This window comes from Zootoca vivipara, chromosome 4, assembly GCF_963506605.1.
Source record: "Zootoca vivipara chromosome 4, rZooViv1.1, whole genome shotgun sequence".
Lineage (NCBI taxonomy): Eukaryota > Metazoa > Chordata > Lepidosauria > Squamata > Lacertidae > Zootoca > Zootoca vivipara.
Genome location: NC_083279.1, coordinates 32,257,521 through 32,279,643, shown reverse-complemented (window position 1 = coordinate 32,279,643; position 22,123 = coordinate 32,257,521). Strand labels below are relative to the sequence as shown.

The 22,123-nt window shown below is 42.8% G+C and overlaps 2 protein-coding genes across 2 annotated transcripts; one reads left to right on the top strand and one right to left on the bottom strand.

Moving 5' to 3' along the window:
• Positions 1 to 97: 97 nt before the first annotated feature.
• LOC118084911 (ADP/ATP translocase 3) lies at positions 98 to 6,971 on the top strand. Its single transcript, XM_035115031.2, has 4 exons — positions 98 to 322; positions 2,957 to 3,443; positions 5,292 to 5,432; positions 6,345 to 6,971. Exons 1-4 carry the CDS (start codon positions 212 to 214, stop codon positions 6,500 to 6,502), a joined length of 897 nt encoding a protein of 298 aa, XP_034970922.1. The 5' UTR covers positions 98 to 211; the 3' UTR covers positions 6,503 to 6,971.
• A 1,303-nt stretch (positions 6,972 to 8,274) lies between these two features.
• LOC118085219 (granulocyte-macrophage colony-stimulating factor receptor subunit alpha-like) lies at positions 8,275 to 20,785 on the bottom strand. Its single transcript, XM_035115622.2, has 11 exons — positions 20,749 to 20,785; positions 20,154 to 20,277; positions 19,324 to 19,449; positions 17,742 to 17,874; positions 17,464 to 17,645; positions 16,889 to 17,019; positions 14,928 to 14,954; positions 12,378 to 12,498; positions 10,633 to 10,726; positions 10,162 to 10,234; positions 8,275 to 9,281 (listed from the first exon to the last, which is right to left on the bottom strand). Exons 2-11 carry the CDS (start codon positions 20,173 to 20,175, stop codon positions 9,198 to 9,200), a joined length of 993 nt encoding a protein of 330 aa, XP_034971513.2. The 5' UTR covers positions 20,176 to 20,277; positions 20,749 to 20,785; the 3' UTR covers positions 8,275 to 9,197.
• Positions 20,786 to 22,123: the final 1,338 nt, after the last annotated feature.

Genomic DNA, 22,123 nt, shown 5'->3' with positions numbered 1-22,123 from the left:
GCGTCTGCGAGGCCACGGATCCCTCCTCCTTGCGGCTGCCCCGCCAATGGAGCCCGGCGGGCGGAGCCTCTTGAGCCGGCCATTTAGCTCACGAGCCGGGCTTGCCCTTCCCTTTTCGGCGGCCTGAGTTGCGACAGCGCCCGTGGTCTCTCGCCTCGCAGCCCCTTTCCCCGCACACTCGCCGCTACCAAGCACCACCACCACCACCGCTATGGCAGACCAGGCTCTCTCCTTCGCCAAGGACTTCCTGGCAGGCGGCGTGGCGGCAGCCATCAGCAAGACGGCCGTGGCGCCCATCGAGAGGGTCAAGCTGCTGCTTCAGGTCAGGCCTCCTCGCGGGGCGCTTTTATTTGTGGGAGAGATAAGAGGGGGCAGGGCTGGGAACGAGGCGTTTGGGGTGCGCGGTCCGGACCCCCCCACCCCACTGCGCGGTTTCTTTTTAAAAATTTTTTAATACGCATTCATGTGTGTATGTTTGTGAGGAACTACTTATCCCCTCGAAAGGCTGCCCGTGACGACGGCTGCAACAAGGACAAGAGAGGCGCCCGCCCCGTGTGAGTTTGTGTGTGTGCGTGCGCAAAGCCGCCGTTAGGCCGGTTCCGCTGTAGAAAGTTCGTAGGCGGCAGTTTGAATGCGCGCGGCGCTGTCCCCCTCCTCTTGCCCCCACCCCAACCAACGCGCAGATGAAAGGGTTCTCTCCTCACGAGCGGGGGGAGCACGCCTTCTCCATTCCCTATGCCCCCCCTTTTTTTGTAGCGGTGTACTTAAGATGTAGAGGGCGGGAACGCACTGAGGTCGAAGGAAGCTGCCGCCGCCATCTTCTTCTGCGGCGACGTGTCGTTGATTGGTGCGGCAACGGCGTAGGGCGTCTGCGCCCATTGGATGCGGCCGGCGTCCCGCCTCCGGGCCCCGCCCTTGCTCTCGTCTCGCGAGGCTTTGTCGGGTGACCCCTGCGGAGCGCGCGAGGTCACCGTCGCCTGTGCTGCAGTGGGGCCTAAGCCCAAGCCCCTCCCCTCGGGCCGCAGCCGGGCGGATGCGTGACTGAGGCGGGGCGGCCTGTGAGACTCCTTATGCGGGCAGACAGAGCAGGCCTCGCGCTGCACAGCGTCACATAGTGCGCGACCTTTCCCAGGCCAGTTCCGCTATGTACATACAAAGGACATAACTTTCTCCTTTTAATTGGGGAGGATATATTCTTAACAGAGAGGGGCCGCCCAGAGTATCCGGCTGGCACGAAGAAGGGAATGAATTTAATGCTAAACCTCGGCATTGCCCGAAATCCCAGAGAGTAACTGCCCACCGTTGTAGACAGTTGACCCAGTGGCTGACTTTATTTTTTCTATTTATTGCACTTATATCCCACTTTCTCCCCCCCCCCCAAAAATGAGCTCAAGGTCGCCTACATGGCTCTCATCATTCTCATTTAATGTCCAGAAACAACCCTGTGGGGTAGGTTTGGCTGAGAGGCAGTAACTGGCCCCAAGGTCACCCAGTCAACTTCCTAGCAGAGTGAGGAGTTGAAGTCTGGTCTTTCATGTCCTTGTCTGACACTAACTGCTACACCAAACTTCCACTGACTATTTGGTATAAGGTGTGTTCTGCATCTACAGCCTACGCTACAAGTATGGGCAAATACCACGAAAGGACATGGCAGAAGAGAATGTTCTTTGGTAGCTTCAGAACCTGTGATGAACAGTACAATTTAAAAAGTCGAGCCCATTTAGTTCCTTGGGTCTTTACTCTGAGGTAACTGCATACAGCAGGGATGGGGAACCTGCAGCCTGCTACATGTCCCCATTTGGCCCACAAAGCTGTTTCTGGACAAGCTATACCCACCTGCCGTGCATCTGAGGTCAGGTGTGGGGAAGTTAAAGGTGGGGCTTTGCCAAACGGGGCTTTGTAGGCACTGCCTGGAATTCCTAAGCACTCAACAATCAGCTGGTACTCAGAACCATTATGATGTTAGACCATTGACAATGGGGTTGAACCACAAAATTGACCCATGAGTAGGAGAGTTATAAATGAAAATCCCACAGCAATGAGGAATGGCTGTAGTTCTACTGGTTTAACTTCCTTTAGAAATTAAGTTGCAATAGTTATATCCCTGCTCATTAGTTTAATTTTTACAGTAAGCTGATATTTTCACAGTCTACTTGTGGCTTTAACAAGACTCATGGGAATATTAACTACATAGTGAGCCAATCTTTATTATTTGTTTATAAGAGCATTTCTAAACTGCCAATTCATAGAAAATATGAGGGGAAATTAAAATCATTAGAGAACAAATAACCAACACAATCAAATTCTCTAGAAACACTTGTTGAAACCAATATTTTCAGCAATGACAACATAACCAGAATTGTAGGCGTCTTATCTGATTTTAATAGGAATAGTGTTCCAAAGTACTGATGTCACTATACTAAAGCATAGTTTGAGTAGAAACAAATGAATATGTGATAACTTTGAGACAGTCGGGAGGATTTCTCCAGATAATCATAATTTATAATAGTTATTGATAGGGGGAAACCAAAAATGGATGTAGCCCTGATTTTTAGGTGCCTGATATGGATTGCTTAGCTGTTTTTCCACTTATGGTATTTACTGTTGCATTTGCCTATTTATTAACTTTGCATTATATCCAATGAAATGATCAGAATGACTTCTGCCCATGCAACAGAATTTCCCTCTTTCCCCCACAAATTCGCTCTTAGGGCTTCACCAATCTTCAAAGGCAGATTGGAGGGGGGAAAGGAGGGGAAGCTTTGTGGTATGAGTGGAAGTCATTTTGTTCCTTTAATGACATAATTGGATTAAATTATTCTATCCCATTTTCTCTAGCTCCCATTGTGACTTCAGATCTTTGAAATGTATATTTCAGATTGAACCTGAAAGAATAAAGCTTATTTGGAACCACACAATTTCTCATTTAGAGTAACTGAACATCTTTTTCTTGCAGGTACAACATGCAAGTCAACAGATTGCTGCTGATCAGCAGTACAAAGGAATCATTGATTGTGTTGTCCGCATTCCTAAAGAGCAAGGAATGCTGTCCTTTTGGCGTGGGAATTTTGCCAATGTCATCAGATATTTCCCAACTCAGGCGCTCAACTTTGCCTTCAAGGATAAGTATAAGCAAGTATTCTTAGGCGGAGTAGACAAGCACACACAGTTCTGGAGGTATTTTGCTGGTAACCTGGCCTCTGGTGGTGCAGCTGGAGCAACCTCCCTCTGCTTTGTCTATCCTTTGGATTTTGCAAGAACCCGACTGGCTGCTGATGTTGGAAAAGCTGGCGCTGAAAGAGAATTCAAAGGCCTGGGGGACTGCCTAGTCAAAATCTTCAGGTCTGATGGTCTGCGCGGCTTATATCAAGGGTTCAATGTCTCTGTCCAGGGAATAATCATCTATAGAGCTGCCTACTTTGGGATCTATGACACAGCAAAAGGTAAATGTGATGGTCAGGCTGATACTGACAAGCAACATGCTGGGTGCTTTGGAATAGCACCATGTAACTATTGAGATGTGCCTAGTAGCACAAGTAAAACTGTTATACTATCCACGTAGAGGCGGGCATCGCCGTCTTAAGCGCTCGCGGCGCCGTGGTGTGCCGGATCCTCCGGCGCCCGCCGGATCCCTCCGGCGCCCTCCCACCCCGTTTCCCAGTGCGGTGGGCGGCAGGCGCAGCTGCGCAGCGGACCGGTCGGCCAGCGGGTGGGCGCAGCTCGCGGCGCCCTCCTGGCAGGCCGGCGCCATGGTGCCCTGCGCCACCCAGCCTGCACGTAGGGCCGGGCCTGGAGGCGGGGGGGGGGGAAGAGAGAGCTAAACCACAGAAAGTGTTGGTTTACAAAGCCACACAGATAATCTAGCGAAGAAAAGTCATGTGAATCAGTTTGACAAAATGAATTAGATTTAAATAGGCTGTGTGACACTATTTATTTGGTTCTGTACTCAGTGATGGAAACCTCTCTTGGAATGCAGGGAGTGGAACCCTGGGCAGTCATGGTTGAAGAAGGTTATGAAAGAGACTAGGAGGGAAAAGATCGAAGGCCAGGGGTTGAAACGTTACTTATGTACTAAAGGGAAAGTTGTAAAAGCTAAAATGGTTACATTAACTGTTCCTATAATTTTAACTGTAACCAAGTATGTAAATTACCCAAGGCTGTTCATTTAGGGCAGAGGACTAGAGCTTAAATTTACTGCTGTAATCCCAAAGCTCATATTATTGAGATAGATTTTATTGGTGATTCTCTATTTAGATGCTCTGCATTTTTGTTAATTAAATAAAAAAGTGTTGACACCTGAATGGAGTGTCTTTCCAGTATCACACATCTTCACTGTTTACCAAAGAGATGACAGGAAGGAGCATATTTTAAAAACAAAACAACTTTACTAAAAGAACTGAGGTTACCTGATCAGAGGTGGAGTTAAAAAATAGCAAAACATTAAAATGTAGTTCATAACTAGCAGTCAGTGAAGTTCTCTACTGTATATGGATTCAATCCCTGAGTAAAAGAGGTTACTGTCCATTTGGACGCAAGCAAACTAGAATTTCAGATTTGACCACACATAGTACCGTAGCTGCAGTGTTAGTCACAAGGGATTATAAACCTTCTCTAGTAACTAGATATTTTTAAAATGTACCATCAGTTGTGTGTTAATGGCTGAATCATAAAACAGGTACAGTGGAACCCCTACTTACAAATGACTCTACTTACAAAAAAATCGACTTACGAATTTTAAAAATTGGGGCGCGCTTACGAATTTCTTCGACATCCGAATGGCCTCGGTGCCCCGCGCTCGCCGCCACCGCCGGGTCAGGCCCTCGCCAGCGAAGGCCTGATCCAGCGGCGGCGGCAAGCCTGGGGCAGCGAGGGAGGTAAGGCTCCGGAACGAATTAATCCGTTCCCAATGAATTCCTATGGGAAACATTGTTTCGATTTACGAATGTTTCTACATACAAATGTGCATTTGGAACGGATTGAATCCGTTCCCAATGAATTTAATCCGTTCCCAATGAATTCCTATGGGAAACATCGTTTCGATTTACGAATGTTTCTACATATGAATGTGCATTTGGAACGGATTAAATTTGTAAGTAGGGGTTCCACTGTAAACAGAGTTACCTGTACTATGATCTTCTATATTAACCAGGAAGACAAAATTCAACAGTTGAGGATTATTTCATGATATACCATAAAGTGCCCCAAAATATGTATTCAAATGTTGCATATTGGTAAACAGATCCTTTCTTCAATTTTCAAAATGATGCAGAAGTTCTGTTTTTTCATTATAGGTATGCTCCCAGATCCTAGAAACACTCACATTTTTATAAGCTGGATGATTGCACAATCAGTGACTGCAGTAGCTGGTGTGGTTTCCTATCCATTTGATACAGTGCGACGTCGAATGATGATGCAGTCTGGACGTAAAGCAGGTAAGCAACACATAAAAATAAGCCAATTTTACATTAAGCATCAGCCTGATAGTCCTGTGCTGCAAGGAATTTCATGCAAGTGTTTGCATGAAATTGAATGCAAACCTAGTGAGCAGGCTAACAGAGGAGAGAGCAGAGTGCTATATCTCTTCTGCATTTCCAACATTGACTCTTTCTGCCAGTAGTCCCGCCAAGACTTAATAGGGTAATAAGTAATGTTTATGGGCTATGTGGCTTTTAATTATTTTTGGTGGCAGATGTAAGCACTTTTGTGGTGAGCGGAATACAATACCACACTCTTGATTGTGCTGTTCTCGGGGTTCTCCCAACCCCCTAGAGCTGATTTGGGAGAGTGCAGGGGGAAGAGAGAGGGGAAAGGCCCCATTGCGCTAGTGGAAGTCATTGCTCTGGCTTCCACTAGCACACTAGGTTAGGTGAATCTGGCCCTGTGTCCCATTGTTTCTGTTCTACTAAGCTTGTGCTTCAGACACCATATATATAGACTTCACATTGATTCTAAATAAGTAGTTAATATTTAACTCCCTGTTAATACTGATTCTAATTTAGTTCTTCTGGGGTCATAGGACAAGACTGTCCTCATATAAGCATTGTAAAATCGGCTTGGTAGTAATACCTGGGATCCTTCTTCCACCCTACATCCACCCCCAATAAAAGCAGTATATTATCTAGTTTCAGAGTAATATTTGAAGAACAACTTTCTGTGCATAAGTTCTAAAATGTGTTAGCTCAGTACTGCTTTTACATTTCTCTGGACAGAAGTTAACATGATAGTCCTGCTGTCCTTGAAACTTTTATTTATTAAATTTATATACTGTCCTTCATCAAAAGATCTCAGGGTGGTTCACAGAATAAATAAATGCTTCAAATTAATAAACTTCTTTTTCCCTACAGCTGACATCATGTACTCTGGAACAATTGACTGTTGGAAGAAGATTGCAAAAGATGAAGGTGGAAAGGCTTTCTTCAAGGGTGCATGGTCTAATGTTCTTCGAGGCATGGGTGGTGCTTTTGTGCTTGTGTTGTATGATGAATTCAAGAAAGTCATCTAAAAAAAAACCTTACTAGAATTGTAAGTTAAATTGACAGATCATGTAGAATAACTTGCCATTATGGACCATTGATCTTTGAAAAATTCCAGTGTGGAGTCTTATTTATCGGGGCCAGATTGTGTTTAAGTAGGGCTAGAAACTGCCTTCAGTGAACTGATAACACTTTGAGATACCATTTTTCCAGCATTGAAACAGACAACTCAGCTTACTGAGTTTGTCTATTTTTGGTGATAATTGTAGTGCTAGCAGTTCTGGGTCCAAGGCAGCTGAACTTCACTGAAGAGCAGCCTGAAGTTTCAAGTCCTATCTTAGAGGACCATAAAATCATGTTTTGAGAAGTATTCATTTAACAAATCATGTTTTTCCACTTGTACTTAAGCACTATGTACTGTTTGCACAGCTGAACATCTAGCATTTGTGTTCTCAGAATTGAGGCATTCTGTGAAATAAAAAACAAAATTAACTCTGATGTATTGAATTTACTGTTATAACTTGATATTCAGGGTCATGCCTGCTATGCAGTACAGTGGTACCTCGGGTTACAGACACTCACCCAGAAATAGTACCTCCGGTTAAGAACTTTGCTTCAGGATGAGAACAGAAATTGCATGGCGGCGCAACAGCAGCGGGAGTCCCCATTAGCTAAAGTGGTGTCTCAGGTTAAGAATGGACCTCCGAAACGAATTAAGTTCTTAACCCAAGGTACCACTGTATGGTACTTCTACCAGCTTCAGATAGGGGAGGGGAGATGAAAAAATAAATTGGTGCAGCAGAATTTTGTAGAGGAGTGGGCCTAGCTGAGGGGTGAGTAACATTTGAATTTGGCTTGGCTTGGCACTGCTAATACCGCATTTGATCAGTGTGTCCACTGATGATTGAACTTCCACTTTTAAATTAAAAGAGTAAATGAGATCTACTTTCTGGGACTTCCAGAGGTTTGACTACATATTTATGACAAATGGGCAAAATAGTTTGATGTAGAATCCAAGGAACCTGCTTTGAATATGGTAACTCTAGAACCTGCAAAATAATAATAATAAATGGCTGGGCAATGCTTATGTACATAATTTGTGCATTAGTATGACTCCAAAAGGGAAGTGGTGGGAAGCACGTCATAAACCACATTGGAAAGCAGGTACCGTGTTTCTCATATTTTAAGACGTAGCCATAAAATAAGACGTAGCAGGATTTTCAAGCATTTGAGAAATATAAGCCATACCCCAAAAATAAGCCATAGTGGTAGGCACCGTTCTGGAGGGCGCCAAGGAAGAGGCGAGGCTGCCCGCACCTCTCCGGTCACCTCCGAGCCTCCGGGAGCCAGCAGCAGCAATGCCAGCTGCGGCAGGAGGAGGAGGCTTGCCGGCTCGGCACCCAGCAGCGCGCGCAGAGCGCCCCAACCCTCCAGGAACCAACGCTCCTGCTGGCTTGGGGCTTGGAGTGCGTGGCGCTGCTGGGCACCGACCCGGCAGGCCGCCTCCTCCTCCTGCTGTGTTGCTGCTGCTGACTCCCGGAGGCTCGGGGCGCGCTGGGCGCCGACCTGGCAGGCTGCCTCCGGAGCCCCGGCGGGACGCAGCAAGAGCCGCAGCGCGTGCCGCTCCGAGCGCCGACCCAGCGGGACCCAGCAGCGTGCCCTGCTGAAGCGCCAACAAAGTGCCCACCAGCGCAGCAGCAGCCAGTTCCAGGCGCCGAGCAGCGACAGGAAGTGGAGGTAATTTTTTAAGAAAATAAGACACCCCCGAAAATAAGCCATAGGCATTAGATACATCATAGAATTGTAGAGTTGGAAGGTACCTCAAGAGTCATCTATTCTAACCCCCTGAAACAGGAATATTTTGCAGCATAACTAGCTCTGATGCAACTATTCTGGTAATGCTTAGGATTACACAGTACCTTAGAAATGGTTTTTATAAACCTTTATTAACTCTAGCAAAAGGAATGAAGAGCTAAAAATGCTAACGATACTTGTAAAATCTCAGTGCAGAGCACAAAACATCAATACACTAAAACTTAAAACATACATAAAACATACATAAAACATACATGAATGCGGAAGTATCACAATAATCACTTAAGGCTTGGCTAGCAATAAAAACCAGCAAAATGTAAGATGCAGCTAATCAACAGACTGTCTTAACAGGCTTGTCAAAAAGCCTTGTTGACCAAAAAGGCTCATTTATTGGAGCAGTGGGCATCTTAAGAAAATGTTGAGATCTATGAAGCATGGCAGACTACAAACATTACATTAGCCCCTGTCCTTTAGTGATTCCCAAACAGTTAAGTCCCCCAACCCTTTTGAATTTAGTGCACCCAATCTAACCCTATATATTTTAGGGGACAGAAATTTTGTGTAGATATTTCAGCTGCATACACCTTGCTGTCATCATTGCCACTTCCTTGTGTAGCAAAGCAAAATGACACACCTGACTTGATCTCTGTGTTGGCTGTGTGTTGATCCCTACAGTTGGATACACACACACACATACATATACATATATACACAGTATCTACACACAAGCTTCTTTCTCTAACTGTTACTTGCAAAGGAAACCTATCCCTGGCATTGTCTTCCAGTGTGCTTGAGTAGCAGCTTTTGTACTTGTATACTGTACATGCATTTGCAGCTGAGAAAAGGAAGCACCAAAATAATAGCATTTCCCTAATTTATTTGGGGTAGCAGCTGGCTGGTGGAAATCTGTCATTGTTTTTGCAATTCACAGTTCATTTCTTCAACCACTGTTATTTTTTCATCTGCTGCTGGTGTCGGGTCCACCCATGTTTTCTACAAAAAGGGAAAAGAAAAATCCCCTTAAGGTTAATTCCTAAGGCTCGTGACCACTTCAGTTTCACTTCTTTATTACAGCTCATAACGAAGTTCTACTAGCATAGCCAGTATTGAAGAATAGTGTGCTGGTGGTTGAGCTATCCACAGTTCCTCCAACATTTAGCAAGTGACAAATGGCAGCTGCAGCAAACTCTTTTTGCAATAAAATAAAAAAAATCCTTCAGTAGCACCTTAAAGACCAACTAAGTTTTTATTTTGGTATGAGCTTTCGTGTGCATGCACACTTCATTCTTTTTACAATGCAATGCAACTTTTCCTCTGTAATATATTTTCAGTTCAACCCTGTTTCTAATTTCCCCAGAGTGGCTGGGGAAACCCAGCCAGGTGGGCAGGGTATAATTATAATTATTACAGTTTCAATATCTCCATTTAAGTTAAAACTTACTTAAAAGTCCCATTTCTTTTAGATGAAATTAAGCAACTACCCATGGCACTAGAATGTAAGTAAAATTACCAGGTACTAGTTTCTTACACAGACCTTCCACTAATGGAGCTAGTTAGGTGAATCCATTGTAACTAGAAACTCTTAATTTTGTTGTTTTTATGACCACACAGATAGGTTTGGGGAAGTGGTTTCAGTGTTTGGAGACTTCCATCGTTCATACACAATTGTGGCAATATTTTACTAGACTAGATAAAATTCTAGCACACAAACATCTCTAGGAATGGGGGGGAAACTGCTAGATCAGCAATTTCATGGCACCTTCCTTGTGGCAGTAAACAATCGCATAGCATTACTTTGTGAATTACAGCCATTCATCTTCAAATTGTTTTAAAATCCGGCAGAACACCGCATTCAAGGCATTCTAGAACTCACCACATTCTCATATTGCCAAAGAACATCTTTTGGTTGTGGAACTGGAAAAGTTAGGCATCTCCATATGTGGAATCTGCAGGAAGGAAAATTTGGGCCATTGACCAGGGTCTCAAATCCCGTTCTTCCTAATCCATATCCTCTTGCCTGCAGATGGAGAGCTTCATGCATAGAAGGGGACCACCCACCAAAACAGCATGCCCAGATAGGACATAGATTGAATTATGCACTATATGTACTGCATTGTCTTAAATCTTTAACAGATCCTTCTATTCCACATTTTGATTAGAATATTAATACGTCATATTTTCATTTAGTGTTTTCAGATCTTCTGGAAATGTTGAGTTGTTCAGATCTTTTGGTTAAAATCCTAACAAAGAATACACAGGCTTGTCAAATCTCAGAACAATGGTAATTAAAAATGCTAGCCGTTTTCTAGATGCAGGTAAAAAAAGGAGGGTCATTGTGTTTTACCTTTTCCAGATCAAAATCAGGAGCAAGATTGTTATGACGGTCCCAAGAACTACCAGTATTAATAATACTGTAGGAAATGGGTTGGGGTCAGCACCTGAAAAGATAGGAAGTCATTAGTATTAAGTGTATCATAAACACAGGCCCAGCATCAGCTTGTGACGTGGTTGGGCCAGGCACCAACGATGCTGGCATGATTTTTATTTATAACTTTTAAGGTCCCGGCGCTGAAAGGGGAAGCGCCAAGCCAGGAGGCTGTGACTGCCATTGCTTTCCCTTAAAAGCCTTTGAACCTGCCTCCAAATACAATGTTCCTCTAGGGCAGTGGTGGCCAAACTTGGCCCTCCAATGTTGTTGGACTACAACTCTCACCAGCCCTAGCGAACAGGACCAGTGGTCAGGGATGATGGGAATTGTAGTCCCAAAACAGCTGGAGGGCCAAGTTTGGCCACCACTGCTCTAGGGCATTACATTGTGGCCCAGATGCATTGCAAGGAAAGAAGATAGTGGCAGCTACAGCTGCCTAGCTCAGCACTTCTCAGAGTCAGGCCCTTAAAAGGTAAATCAAAAATTCAATAGTGGCACCTCCCCAAACAGCACTCTTGTTTCCCTCCTCCAACCAGCTTACTGGTGATCAGGGCAGTCAATGGTTAGTTCTGGTCCTTAAAGGAGCACCAGACCTGGTAACAACCACTCTTGCCACTTGGCTCTGTCCACATAGGCCAAGCTTGCTGGGATGGGGGCTTCCAGAGTAGTGTTTTGGGGGAAGAACCAGGATGGTATTTTGGAAATCTGGCATCTTATATAAACACACAGGTACGGCGGTGTCCATCAATTGATCTGCCTTACCAAAGTGGTGCATGCTCTGGTTATCTCCTACTTGGACTGCTGCAATGCACTCTATATGGGGCTACCTTTGAAGGTGACCCGGAAACTGCAAGTAAGCCAGAATGCGACAGCTAGACCGGTGATTGGGCGTAGCAGCCAAGACCATATAACACCGGTCTTGAACGACCTACATTGGCTCCTAGCACGTTTCCGAACACAATTCCAAGTGTTGGTGCTGACATTTAAAGCCCTAAATGGCTTCGGCCCAGTATATCTGAAGGAGTGTCTCCACCACCATCATTCAGCCCAGACACTGAGATCCAGCTCTGAGGGTCTTCTGGCGGTTCACTCACTGTGAGGTCATATGGGAACCAGGCAGAGGGCCTTCTTGGTAGTGGCACCCACCCTGTTGAATTCCTTCCCATCAGATGTCAAGGATATAAACAACTATCTGACTTTTAGAAGAGGTAGCCTTTTCTAGGGAAGTTTTTAGTGTTTGGTGTTTTATCGTGTTTTTAATATTCTGTTGAGAGTTGCTCAGAGTGACTGGGGAAACCCAGCCAGATGGGTGGGATATAAATAATAATAATAATAATTATTATTATTATTATTAAAGTTCCATCTCTAAACAGGAGGGCTGACACTAATATCATTTTTGTTGTCTTCTAGAACTTTCCGTAAGTCCTAGAAGCTGGAAGTCTTGGAAGTATGGGCTGTTTTCTTTAAAAAAATATTATAGTCTGCAAATTTATATAGTTCTGCGTGCTGAGGGAATCCTCTGAATAAATATATATAAATATTTTTGGATGGCTTTGTTTCTCAGGCTGATAGAGGCACACAAGCACCTGAGTTAGCCATTAGAGAAAATAATAGAGAAAGGGCCAATGGAAAAATATATATAAATAAATCCGTAAACTTACCAAACACAATTGGTTTACTCCAGTCACTCCACTGTGTTCCAATAGGACAATACTGTCCAGCTGCACGAAGCCTCAATGAGTATTTCCCACGTATCGTGTAATTTTGGTGGGTTTGTTGTAACTAAAAGTAGAAAATGAAACTGCTTTATGTCTTTGTAGGTGAAATACCGTAGCATGCCAATTCATATTCATCAACTTATTATTTCATAAACTTACACACCACTTGATTGTAAAAGGACACAAACCTCAAACAGTAAAGAAAGATAAAACAAGAAAAATCAAGAAAAAAATCACAACCATGTTTTAAAACATACTAAAACAGATTAAATGAGATTCTCAATATTAGATCTCAATAGGCAGGGAGTTCCAAAGTATACTACACTAAATGATTAAAGTGTACTACACTAAATGATTAACTTCTTACAAATGCAGAAGGGGTATTATGTGGCACCTGTAGCAGCGACATCTTAGGTGTATGTTTATTATATTTTGCATTTTGTTGTATGTGTTTAATTACCCCTAGCTCCTCCCCATATTATAAAACCTAGTTTGCCAAATTTATATCTTTGGCCCCTCCACACTGGGGTGTTGTTGTTGTTTTTCCAGGCGTATTCAGCAACATGTCATTCATGCAACGATAGTGTATTGGTGCTGGATTTATGCTGGGCCATCCACATTAATTTTTCTGCAATGCTTGGTCAGAGAGTGCTACCATGTCATTGCTGCCTGGAGGGGCACTCTTGCACCACCAAAGCAGGACAAAAAAAATCAAACCAGAACATTAGTGTTACAAAAAGTTACAGGATTGCAGAAAGAAGTTACAGGGCACACACTGGCTGGAAATGAAGCAGTATGCCTGCCCTTAAACATTTGAAGGTAAAACAGTATTCAAAGCAGAATTGTGTGTAACTGCTTGATGTTATCATGAGAGCAAATAATCGTGAACAAACAATGAATGCTGGTCAGGGAATGGAATCCAGGAAGAGGGCTATGCAGATAGGATAGAGCCCCCCTCTCTCCAACAAATTAAAAGAGACGAATTAAGTGGATTGGTGTTGAATTCACAGCTTGGGGGAGCCAAAATTCTCTTCTCAGACAACTCAGAATCTACCTTCCTTGTGATAGATTCCTTTCTTTTATACTGTTTTTATTTATTTTAAGAAGATACATTTTGAGAAAAGAATTGTTACAACAGTAAACAACAAGTAACCTGTCCTGATAAAAATTACAGATTTTTATTTTGCCGTGTGTTAAAATTTCACTTGATTACTCTAAGAAATCGCACCACATTTTTCCACGAGTGCTGGCTGGATTCCTACCACAGTCTGAACAATTTATGCATTCAATAAACATTTGCCATATGTTATAAAACAGGCATCCCCAAACTTTGGCCCTCCAGATGTTTTGGACTACAATTCCCATCTTCCCCGACCACTGGTCCTGTTAGCTAGGGATCATGGGAGCTGTAGGCCAAAACATCTGGAGGGCTGCAGGTTGGGGATGCCTGTTATAAAGGAACATGGATTGTGTTTGCCCTTTACTGCTCTCACCTGGCACGTTAGTTTCTCAGTCAATGCTACTGACCATACTTTGTTATACCAAGAATCAATGTTCAGCCCATTACTGGTTTTCCAACATCTGGCTACCTCCATACGAGCAACAGTCAATAGAAAGGCAAAGAGGTCATTTTTAGGATAATCATGAACAGACGAGATCCTACGCCCAAGTAGTGCTAGTGCAGGGCACATTTCAATTGTTTTGCTGTATATCAAGCTTTTTTCATTGAAGACAGCATCCCTTTGTTTTCTAACACATAAGTAAAGTGCTACACTTGTGGTGTGAGCTAAACCAGCCCTTCACTCATAGCACCAAACAGTTTTGCCTCCGCAGGCAGAAATCTCAGAGGGGGCCATGATATGTTTCTCTGCATGCATCACGGACAGACACAGTACTGTATAACCCCTTCCCTATTGAACTTCTGTCATGCAGTAAAGACTTTATTTCAGCAGGTGTTTAAAGTATTTTTTTCCAGATTTTATTTTATTGCATTTTAAACCTTATTAGGCACTGCCTAGAGACTAAGGAGTTAAGCAGTATATAAACAGTTGAAATAAATACAGAAAATGAAAAGATTATAGGCACTTGTTGACTTCCCCATTCTAGTGAATGGGGAAGTCTCCTAAGGCTTTGGAAATGGAAGGTAATCAGATCTGAAGCACAATGTCACATTGAATATCTGAAGCAATGAAGCAGGTTCCAAACCAAATATTTATTTTACCTTGTGCCACCCATCCTTTGAGAATTCTGAATATATATTTTTTGCTCCCCCTTCCCCTTTTGGACCAAATCTGGGTGGGGTGTAAGCAATAAATGCATTATTTATTTATTTATTTATTTATTTATTTATTTCAGAATGCTGTGAACAAAGAATACTAATCTGCCTTCTTAATATTTATAGCCCAGATTTCTTCCAAGGCAGCATTCACATGATCCTCCCATTCTTAAATTCAGTTCACATGCCTCATGTTTATATAAGGTAACAATACTTACTGTTGAAATTTGGCCTCTGATTTCATCCTTAGAGACAAAAAAAGTAACATTTTTAGTTGGTTTTCCTTGTACTTTTTCAAAGTATGCTAGATTTCACAAATTTAGCTGTATACCTTAAGTAGCAAGGAAGGCAAAAATTGTCAAGAGTAACTGATTATATCGGAGGACAGAGGGCTGACTTTCTTGTGGGTGGATTATTAACTTCCCCCATAATCTTCTCTTTTTTTCATTGTGTAACATACACATATTATAAACATACATATTAAAAGAAGACGAGTGAGTTATAGAAGTTCACGTTTTCCAATATATTGATAGATGTGAAACTTTAGAAGGTAGTGTTTGGCCTTCCCACTGTTGCATGCCAAAAAATGGCTTTATCTTCTGAGTTAGGCCAATAAAACTCAGAGACAAGAGGAGTTAGGAGTCCACTGTACTGCATAGCATTTTGTTTATTGCAAAGCAATAAGGTTACAGTCAAATATTTTTGCAAAACTGCAACCCCGCCCAGCGTGGGGCAGAGGAATTTATAATATTTCAGACAAAGGATTTTGGTTTTAACCAATCATATAAATCATTACATCATTTTATATTTAATATTCATCATTACCTCATTTCATGTTTAATACGCATGCGCAATAAGCATCGCTAACTAAACTTTGATTCTCATTATAATGTTACATTGTGAGTTAGTATGCATGTTGGGAACCTGTGTTATGTATACCATGTATCAAATTATGTTCTTAGCTTGTGAGCTGTATCTCTGTGATTTGCGTATTAGCTGACCCTCTATCCCAGTAGCTACGGCTTCTTGCTGAATCATCAGTTTCTTTAAAGCATCAGGTTACCATAACTCTTCTAAAATAAGCATATTCCAAGATTTACTGGGATTTACATTATCACCTTAATTGTGGCCCTTTGGGCCCCTGCTACACCACAAGTGCTGACCATGAAGCACCAGGCAACCATTTTGCATTCCTATAGACCAGGCACCCCCAAACTTCGGCCCTCCAGATGCTTTGGACTACAATTCCCATCTTCCCCGACCACTGGTCCTGTTAGCTAGGGATCATGGGAGTTGTAGGCCAAAACATCTGGAGGGCCACAGTTTGGGGATGCCTGCTATAGACCAAGGGTGGAAAAAACTGATCCTCCAGATGTAGGGTGATCCTGTCATCTATTGGCTATGCCAACTGAGGCTAAGAGGTGGGCCGCAATTATGCCTCCTCTGTTATAATGCAAGGATTTGGCAGAGCAGCTTTTGATGTACATAGGAACTCAGCAAATAAATGTATCACCACAATCCAGTCGTTATTTTAAATATGTAGGATAGACCTGGCATTTGTGTACCAGCATGCATACCAAAACTGAGCCACACTGTATGAAGGTAGGAAGGATGAACAATTTCATCCATTGTTGCTGGATGCTGCTGCACATGGGTACATTGATGCACCCACATGTATGGGGTGATGGTATATGCCTGTCAATGTAGCTCACACATTGCAACCTCTGCATCACCATGAAAGATGGGTGATGGCTCTGTCCTCATGGGAACTTTCTAAACTGGATTGCAGACATTGGTTTTTGGCTGAGAACAAAACAGTCGAGAAACAGATTCAGATAAAATACTATAAGCTTTTTCTAATAGGCTGCAATGCATAATTTGTTGGGAGGTCATCCCACAAGAGAAGTATCACTCTATTTTATCTGAGGATTTTCTTTACTCATGTAAAGAACTGTACACAACTCCATCTCTACCAACCAAAACCTATCTAAGAATTACCATTCTCCCTGGTAGTCAGGAAATAGCAGTCAAACTAAATTCCATGTACATTTGAAATTGGACAAATTTTCAAAATGTGAAATGTTTCTTTCGCCACGAATTTCTACACCAGATATCTGCATGTGACTAGCAAAGGTAACAAAAAGCTATTCAACAAGCAAAACCACAATTAACCTCTTACCCTTATTTCATACTTAAAGCAGTAGTCTGAATTATCTTTCAAGGCACATGGAGGGGGTTTCCATTGTACTTTGCACCCCCACGGCTGTTCATGACAATTCCAAGTGATATTTTGTGGTGGAGCAAGTTTTTCTGTAATGAAATAGCCAGTATTTTACTTGACAGGTGGAGAGCTGTGAAATTTCAAGGGCATTTGAGTGGTGAACTTCCCTGCTTCCAGTTCCTAAGCATTTCAGATCCACATACATTGTGGTCAGGTGTCACTCGGCTTAAAGCCAGGAATTTTGTGGTGAGAGGTCTTGAAGGGGTACAGGGTGTGTGAATGCAGGCAGACAAATACACCGCTGAGGTTTCTTTAATTTTGCAAGCATTTTAAAACAAAGGACTGGAGAAGGGGTGACGAATTTCTGACTCCACAGCCAGCCTAGCCTGTGATCGGGGTGAAGAGATTTAGAGTCTAATAATATTGGAGGCACACAGGTTCCCCATACCTGATTTATAAGGTATCTCGAGATATCTTTTTTTTTTTTGCACTATGAGTAAATGAACGAACAAGACCCACCCTCTTTCTCTTACCATGATCGAAAGGCCAGAATTGCTGATCCAAAGGCTGAACCAGTGATTCTTCACTTGATCCATTCACTCTGAGGGTAATATGATTCTCAGGAACTTTCACATTAGGAAAATGGCACCCAACATGTCTTCCAAGTTCATTACTTTTGTACTGAGGGCACTCCATCTCTTCTCCATCATTTTTGCTGCATGCCAAAACATTTTGTTAAAAACCCAACCAGGAACAGCATATTCTAACTATTCCCTTCCCCACCGCCATTTAACAAATGAAAATGAATTACTGATATATCAAGTATAGAAAATACTGGACGTCTTTAGAAATATTCCTGCCAGCTTCCCAAGTGCAATCCATTGAGGTAACACGAACTGTGTAAATGACACAGGATAAATTTTCAGCTGATGTCCCTTCCAGTCCTGGGGAGAAAAAATAGGAATGGTCAGTGTCTCTGTGTGTGTGGCTCTGAGGCTGCATACCTGCATGGATTAATGTGCTCATCCTATATGTGTTTTATGAGATCAATGTATGCAAAGTGCTTCCTTTAATGTCAAGTGGCTTTTCACCACAGTTTCCATCAGCAATGTTTACCCCTCGTGGGGATGTGATTCTCTATTGCTTACCTGCTGTCAGAGACTGGGTTGAGGGGTACAACTCTGATGAGGAATGGCGGGAGCCTACCCCCCCCCCCGCCGCTCATGGCCAGGATCCTGAAACTCCACAGGAGCAGTAGTGTTGATTTGGAACAATGGTTTGCTGAGGGGCACAGTTTGGAAGACAATAGTTGGGCAGAACTAGGAGGTGAACAGCAAGAAGAAGAACGGGGAGAGAGTGAACTAGCTGACTCTCTTTCATTGGAGGATGTGCAGGCTCTGAGTCCCAAGGCTAGGAGATTAGATAAGGTGGCTTCATGAAAGGCTCAATGGTTGAGAAATCCGGTGGCTAGGAGACGAGAGGACAGAAGTGACTAGAGGGAAGTGGGCGGAACCTTAATTGGGATCACCTGCACTCTGAGAATGGTTGTGTGTTCTTTTGCTGCAGTCAAAAAACTGGGGTCCTATACACAGATAGTGGTGTGGTGTGGGGGGACTGCACACTGCCAGCCAGCTGGTTGGTGGCTCGTGCTCTAGGAAGCTTCCTGCCCACAGTGGCGTGGGGGGAGCAGCTGCCCACTTTGCCACCCCCCAGCAACAGCCCTGCTGCGGTGATGGTGCACATGCAATTCCCCCTCAAGAAAGCTCAACAACTTTGGGCCCTCCCCCCTCATTTTCTTTAAATTTAGTCCCCCAAAATAGGGGGTGTCTTATACATGGAAAAATACGGTATCTACGGCCAAGGAGGGAGGAAGCAGATCCTGTTCCATAGCTGCTTGTTTATGTAATTTCATGGTAGTTTCATTCCTGTTTGCTGCAGTTTTGGGGAGCTTCATGATTTGTTTCATATCTCATGGTTGTTTTCGTATCATCTTCAGCAGACACAAATGCTTCCTACCATAATATGTTATTTGTTTACAGTACCTAACTAACCTTCTTCAAGTAGCCATCTGCCCCAAGGTATATTGTGTGCCTACATGTGTGTACTATATATGTGTGTGTGTGAGTGAGTGAGAGAGAGATTTTCAAGCAGACATGCTTTTTCCATCTCTCCTCACTTTCCATCTTACACCCACATAAGAACCAACCCTACCCCAAAACTAAAATGCCTGATCCACACACACATTAATGAACTACTTTGGTAATAAATACATTCCCTTCCTCCCCAACTTTGCCTGCTCTCCACTGTCACTCATCTGAGCTTCCACAATTCTAACCCTGTCTATGCTAAAGTACTGGTAAGTCCCACACAGTTCAATGGAAATGTATACTTACCCTGATTATTCACAAAAGTAAAAAAGAAAACAGAGCAGAACACTGTGAGGCAACTCATGTGAGCAAATCCTATATTGGGCACCATACTGATTTTTCCTTTTTTATGTAAATACACAGAAATAAATCCTAAAATGAAAGAAAGAATTTGTTTTATTTCATTATGCTGCCACATTTTCATTGGAGTGGTATTCTTTTAAGTTACTCCATTAGGAGAAAGGAACATTCCCTCCCTCTCATCTCCCTTTATGTCCATCCTGTGCCCTCCCTAAATCTGCTCCAGAGGATTTGAGGGAAACCCAGGAAAGATCTGAGGGTGGCCAGGCAGAGAAGAGTGAGAGGAAATGGAAATCCTTTTGTATTACGTTAGCATTATCCTCTTCTGTAAATCTGTTTTATCAAACACTGACACCTAACAATAAGATGATATATACATATTCCCAAGTTAAAAATTAAAAACGTATTGATAATTCTCTCTATTTCTATATATATCTCTCTGTTTAAAAATACACAAAGCTTGGGTGTTTGTTTGTTTGTTAAATAGCACATGGCTAATTTGCAAAAAGTTGCATGGAAAACCCTGCTAAAATTTCAAAACAAACCCCCATAAAATTCTTAAATTTGACATTTTAATATTGCCTCATAAACAAGGGGGGGGGAACCTGGGTGTACAGATGGGGGAAAATAAATAAATGCAGAGTGGGGAATGACAGGTTTCCAACGCTCTCCACTTAGTTATTCTCACCCCACCCCACCCATGTAAGGTTGCAATCATGTATGTAAAGTAAGTATAAGTTGCAGGTCCACTGTATATAGAAATATAGGTGAGTTACCTGTATTTTTCCAGCTTTTCATTTGTCAGTTCTAATCTCTAATCTTGATAGCAATCCAGTCCCTTTTCCTTCTAGATATGAAAGTTCCCTACGTGTCCATCTATTCATCTTTCATCATCTTGTACTGGATCAATGGGTAATGTTTTGGGGAGTAAAGAAAGAATGCCCAATCTGTTAAGCAGTTGTTTTTTAATACAGTTTGCACACAATAATATTTTTGGTCTAGTTCTTTTAGACATCAATCAAAGACATGTTCGTTTTCACTAAGAATCCTTCCATTGGTCTAAAATACTGATTTTCTTTCCTAACCCACAAACCTTTCTAAGTCATAACAAGATTCCTGCTTCTTGGTAGCATTCCTCTGTCTTGGATACCCAAACCACCCTCTTTCCAGTTTTTGAGAATAGCAAAGGGTTTCTCAAGACCTAGAGGGGTTGGACTGGTGACGACTGTCACAATGTTGAAAGGATTGGGATAGTAGATATATTCTATTATTCCTGCTCTCTCTCTCTCCCCACCAATGAAAAATGGGTGATGTATTTGTGAAAGGTTATGAATGTGGCCCCTTGTCTGCTGAGTGGGGAGTTGTTCTTACCGTCTCCTCTTACAGGCTCAATAAGGTTGTAGGGAAGAGAAGCTGTGGCAGGGCAGAGAGAAAGCAATGATATATATGTCGCTTTCATAAGGAGCATTGCATCACAAACTTCCTTCTTTCACTTCCAATTTAAGTGAATAAGAAAGAACAAAGTAGTGGGATGCTTTCTCTTACTCTTGAAGGCCTTTCTGGTGTCTTCCTTATATTCTTGATACTGCTTGAAGAAGAATGCACCATGAACAGGCCCAGTGAACAAATATATCTCCTAGAGAGAACATTGTCAAAAGATTTTGTTCACAAATGATATGATGATAAAAACTCCAAACTCAGTGTTTGGGCGGGGTTCACCAAGGGTTCCTGGACATAAGAGACCTCCTGGTGTTCTGAGGATCCTTGGGACCTGGAGAAAAGTGTCTGAAACCTTCACACCCACCGTTTTCTAATCAAAGTAACAGACATGGGGAAATTCAGGAAATTCTCATCATAGGCCATCTCAGTTGTCACAGTTGCCTCACTAAGAACAACCACTTCCTGTCTTTAATGTCAGCCAAAAGTTTCCTTTTTGGGGAGTTCCTTTTTTCACATTTTCTTAGCCCAGGGAAGACAATAGCTTGTGGGCTGCAGAGTGTTCTTTTGTTGAATGACAGTTGTCACCATGGCATTCTGAAGGTGCAAGCAAGTTTCTGTCAAAACTGAGGGAGAGCTTCAGTTTTGCTCCTGAGGCTGGAATGGATATCCACTGGGAACTCGACTCAGGATATTTCCATTGTTATGCTCAGGAAAATAATATTTTAACCAACAGAAGCGACGTGTATCAAATCTAGTCACCATTCCCTTTATTTCTGATATTCAGCCTTTGTTTATTTAGCCAATGCACAAGAGAGAGGTATCAGCAACCTTGGAAGAATTCAAAGATTTACAGAACTCCAAAAATGGGGGATGGGGGATGGGACATAATAGGATAGAACCCCAACTCACCCCAACAAGCCAATGGTATCTGTAATCAATGGGTTCCCAATGCCTGGTTAAAAGTCTGTCCTGTTGGAGCTGTAGTGTACACAAACCACTTTGAAGGGCGTTTCATAACTGTGGGGACACCACCGAAAAGCTGCTTTCTCTCATACTAACTGATCTAATTGATCTTACCAATTGGACTACTAACAAGACCTCTGAAGCTGCCCTTAAGACACAGAGAGGTTTACTTTGGCACAATAAATTTGCCAACCTGTAGAGAACCTGAAAGTTTTGTTCTGAGTGGCACATAAAAGCTGTGTGGTGATGGAAAAGGGATGATTTCAATTGGAAGTGTCATTGTCCCAATCTGAATAAGCCCCATCTTCCACAGCTAATATTAACACCCCACAAAAAAACCCAT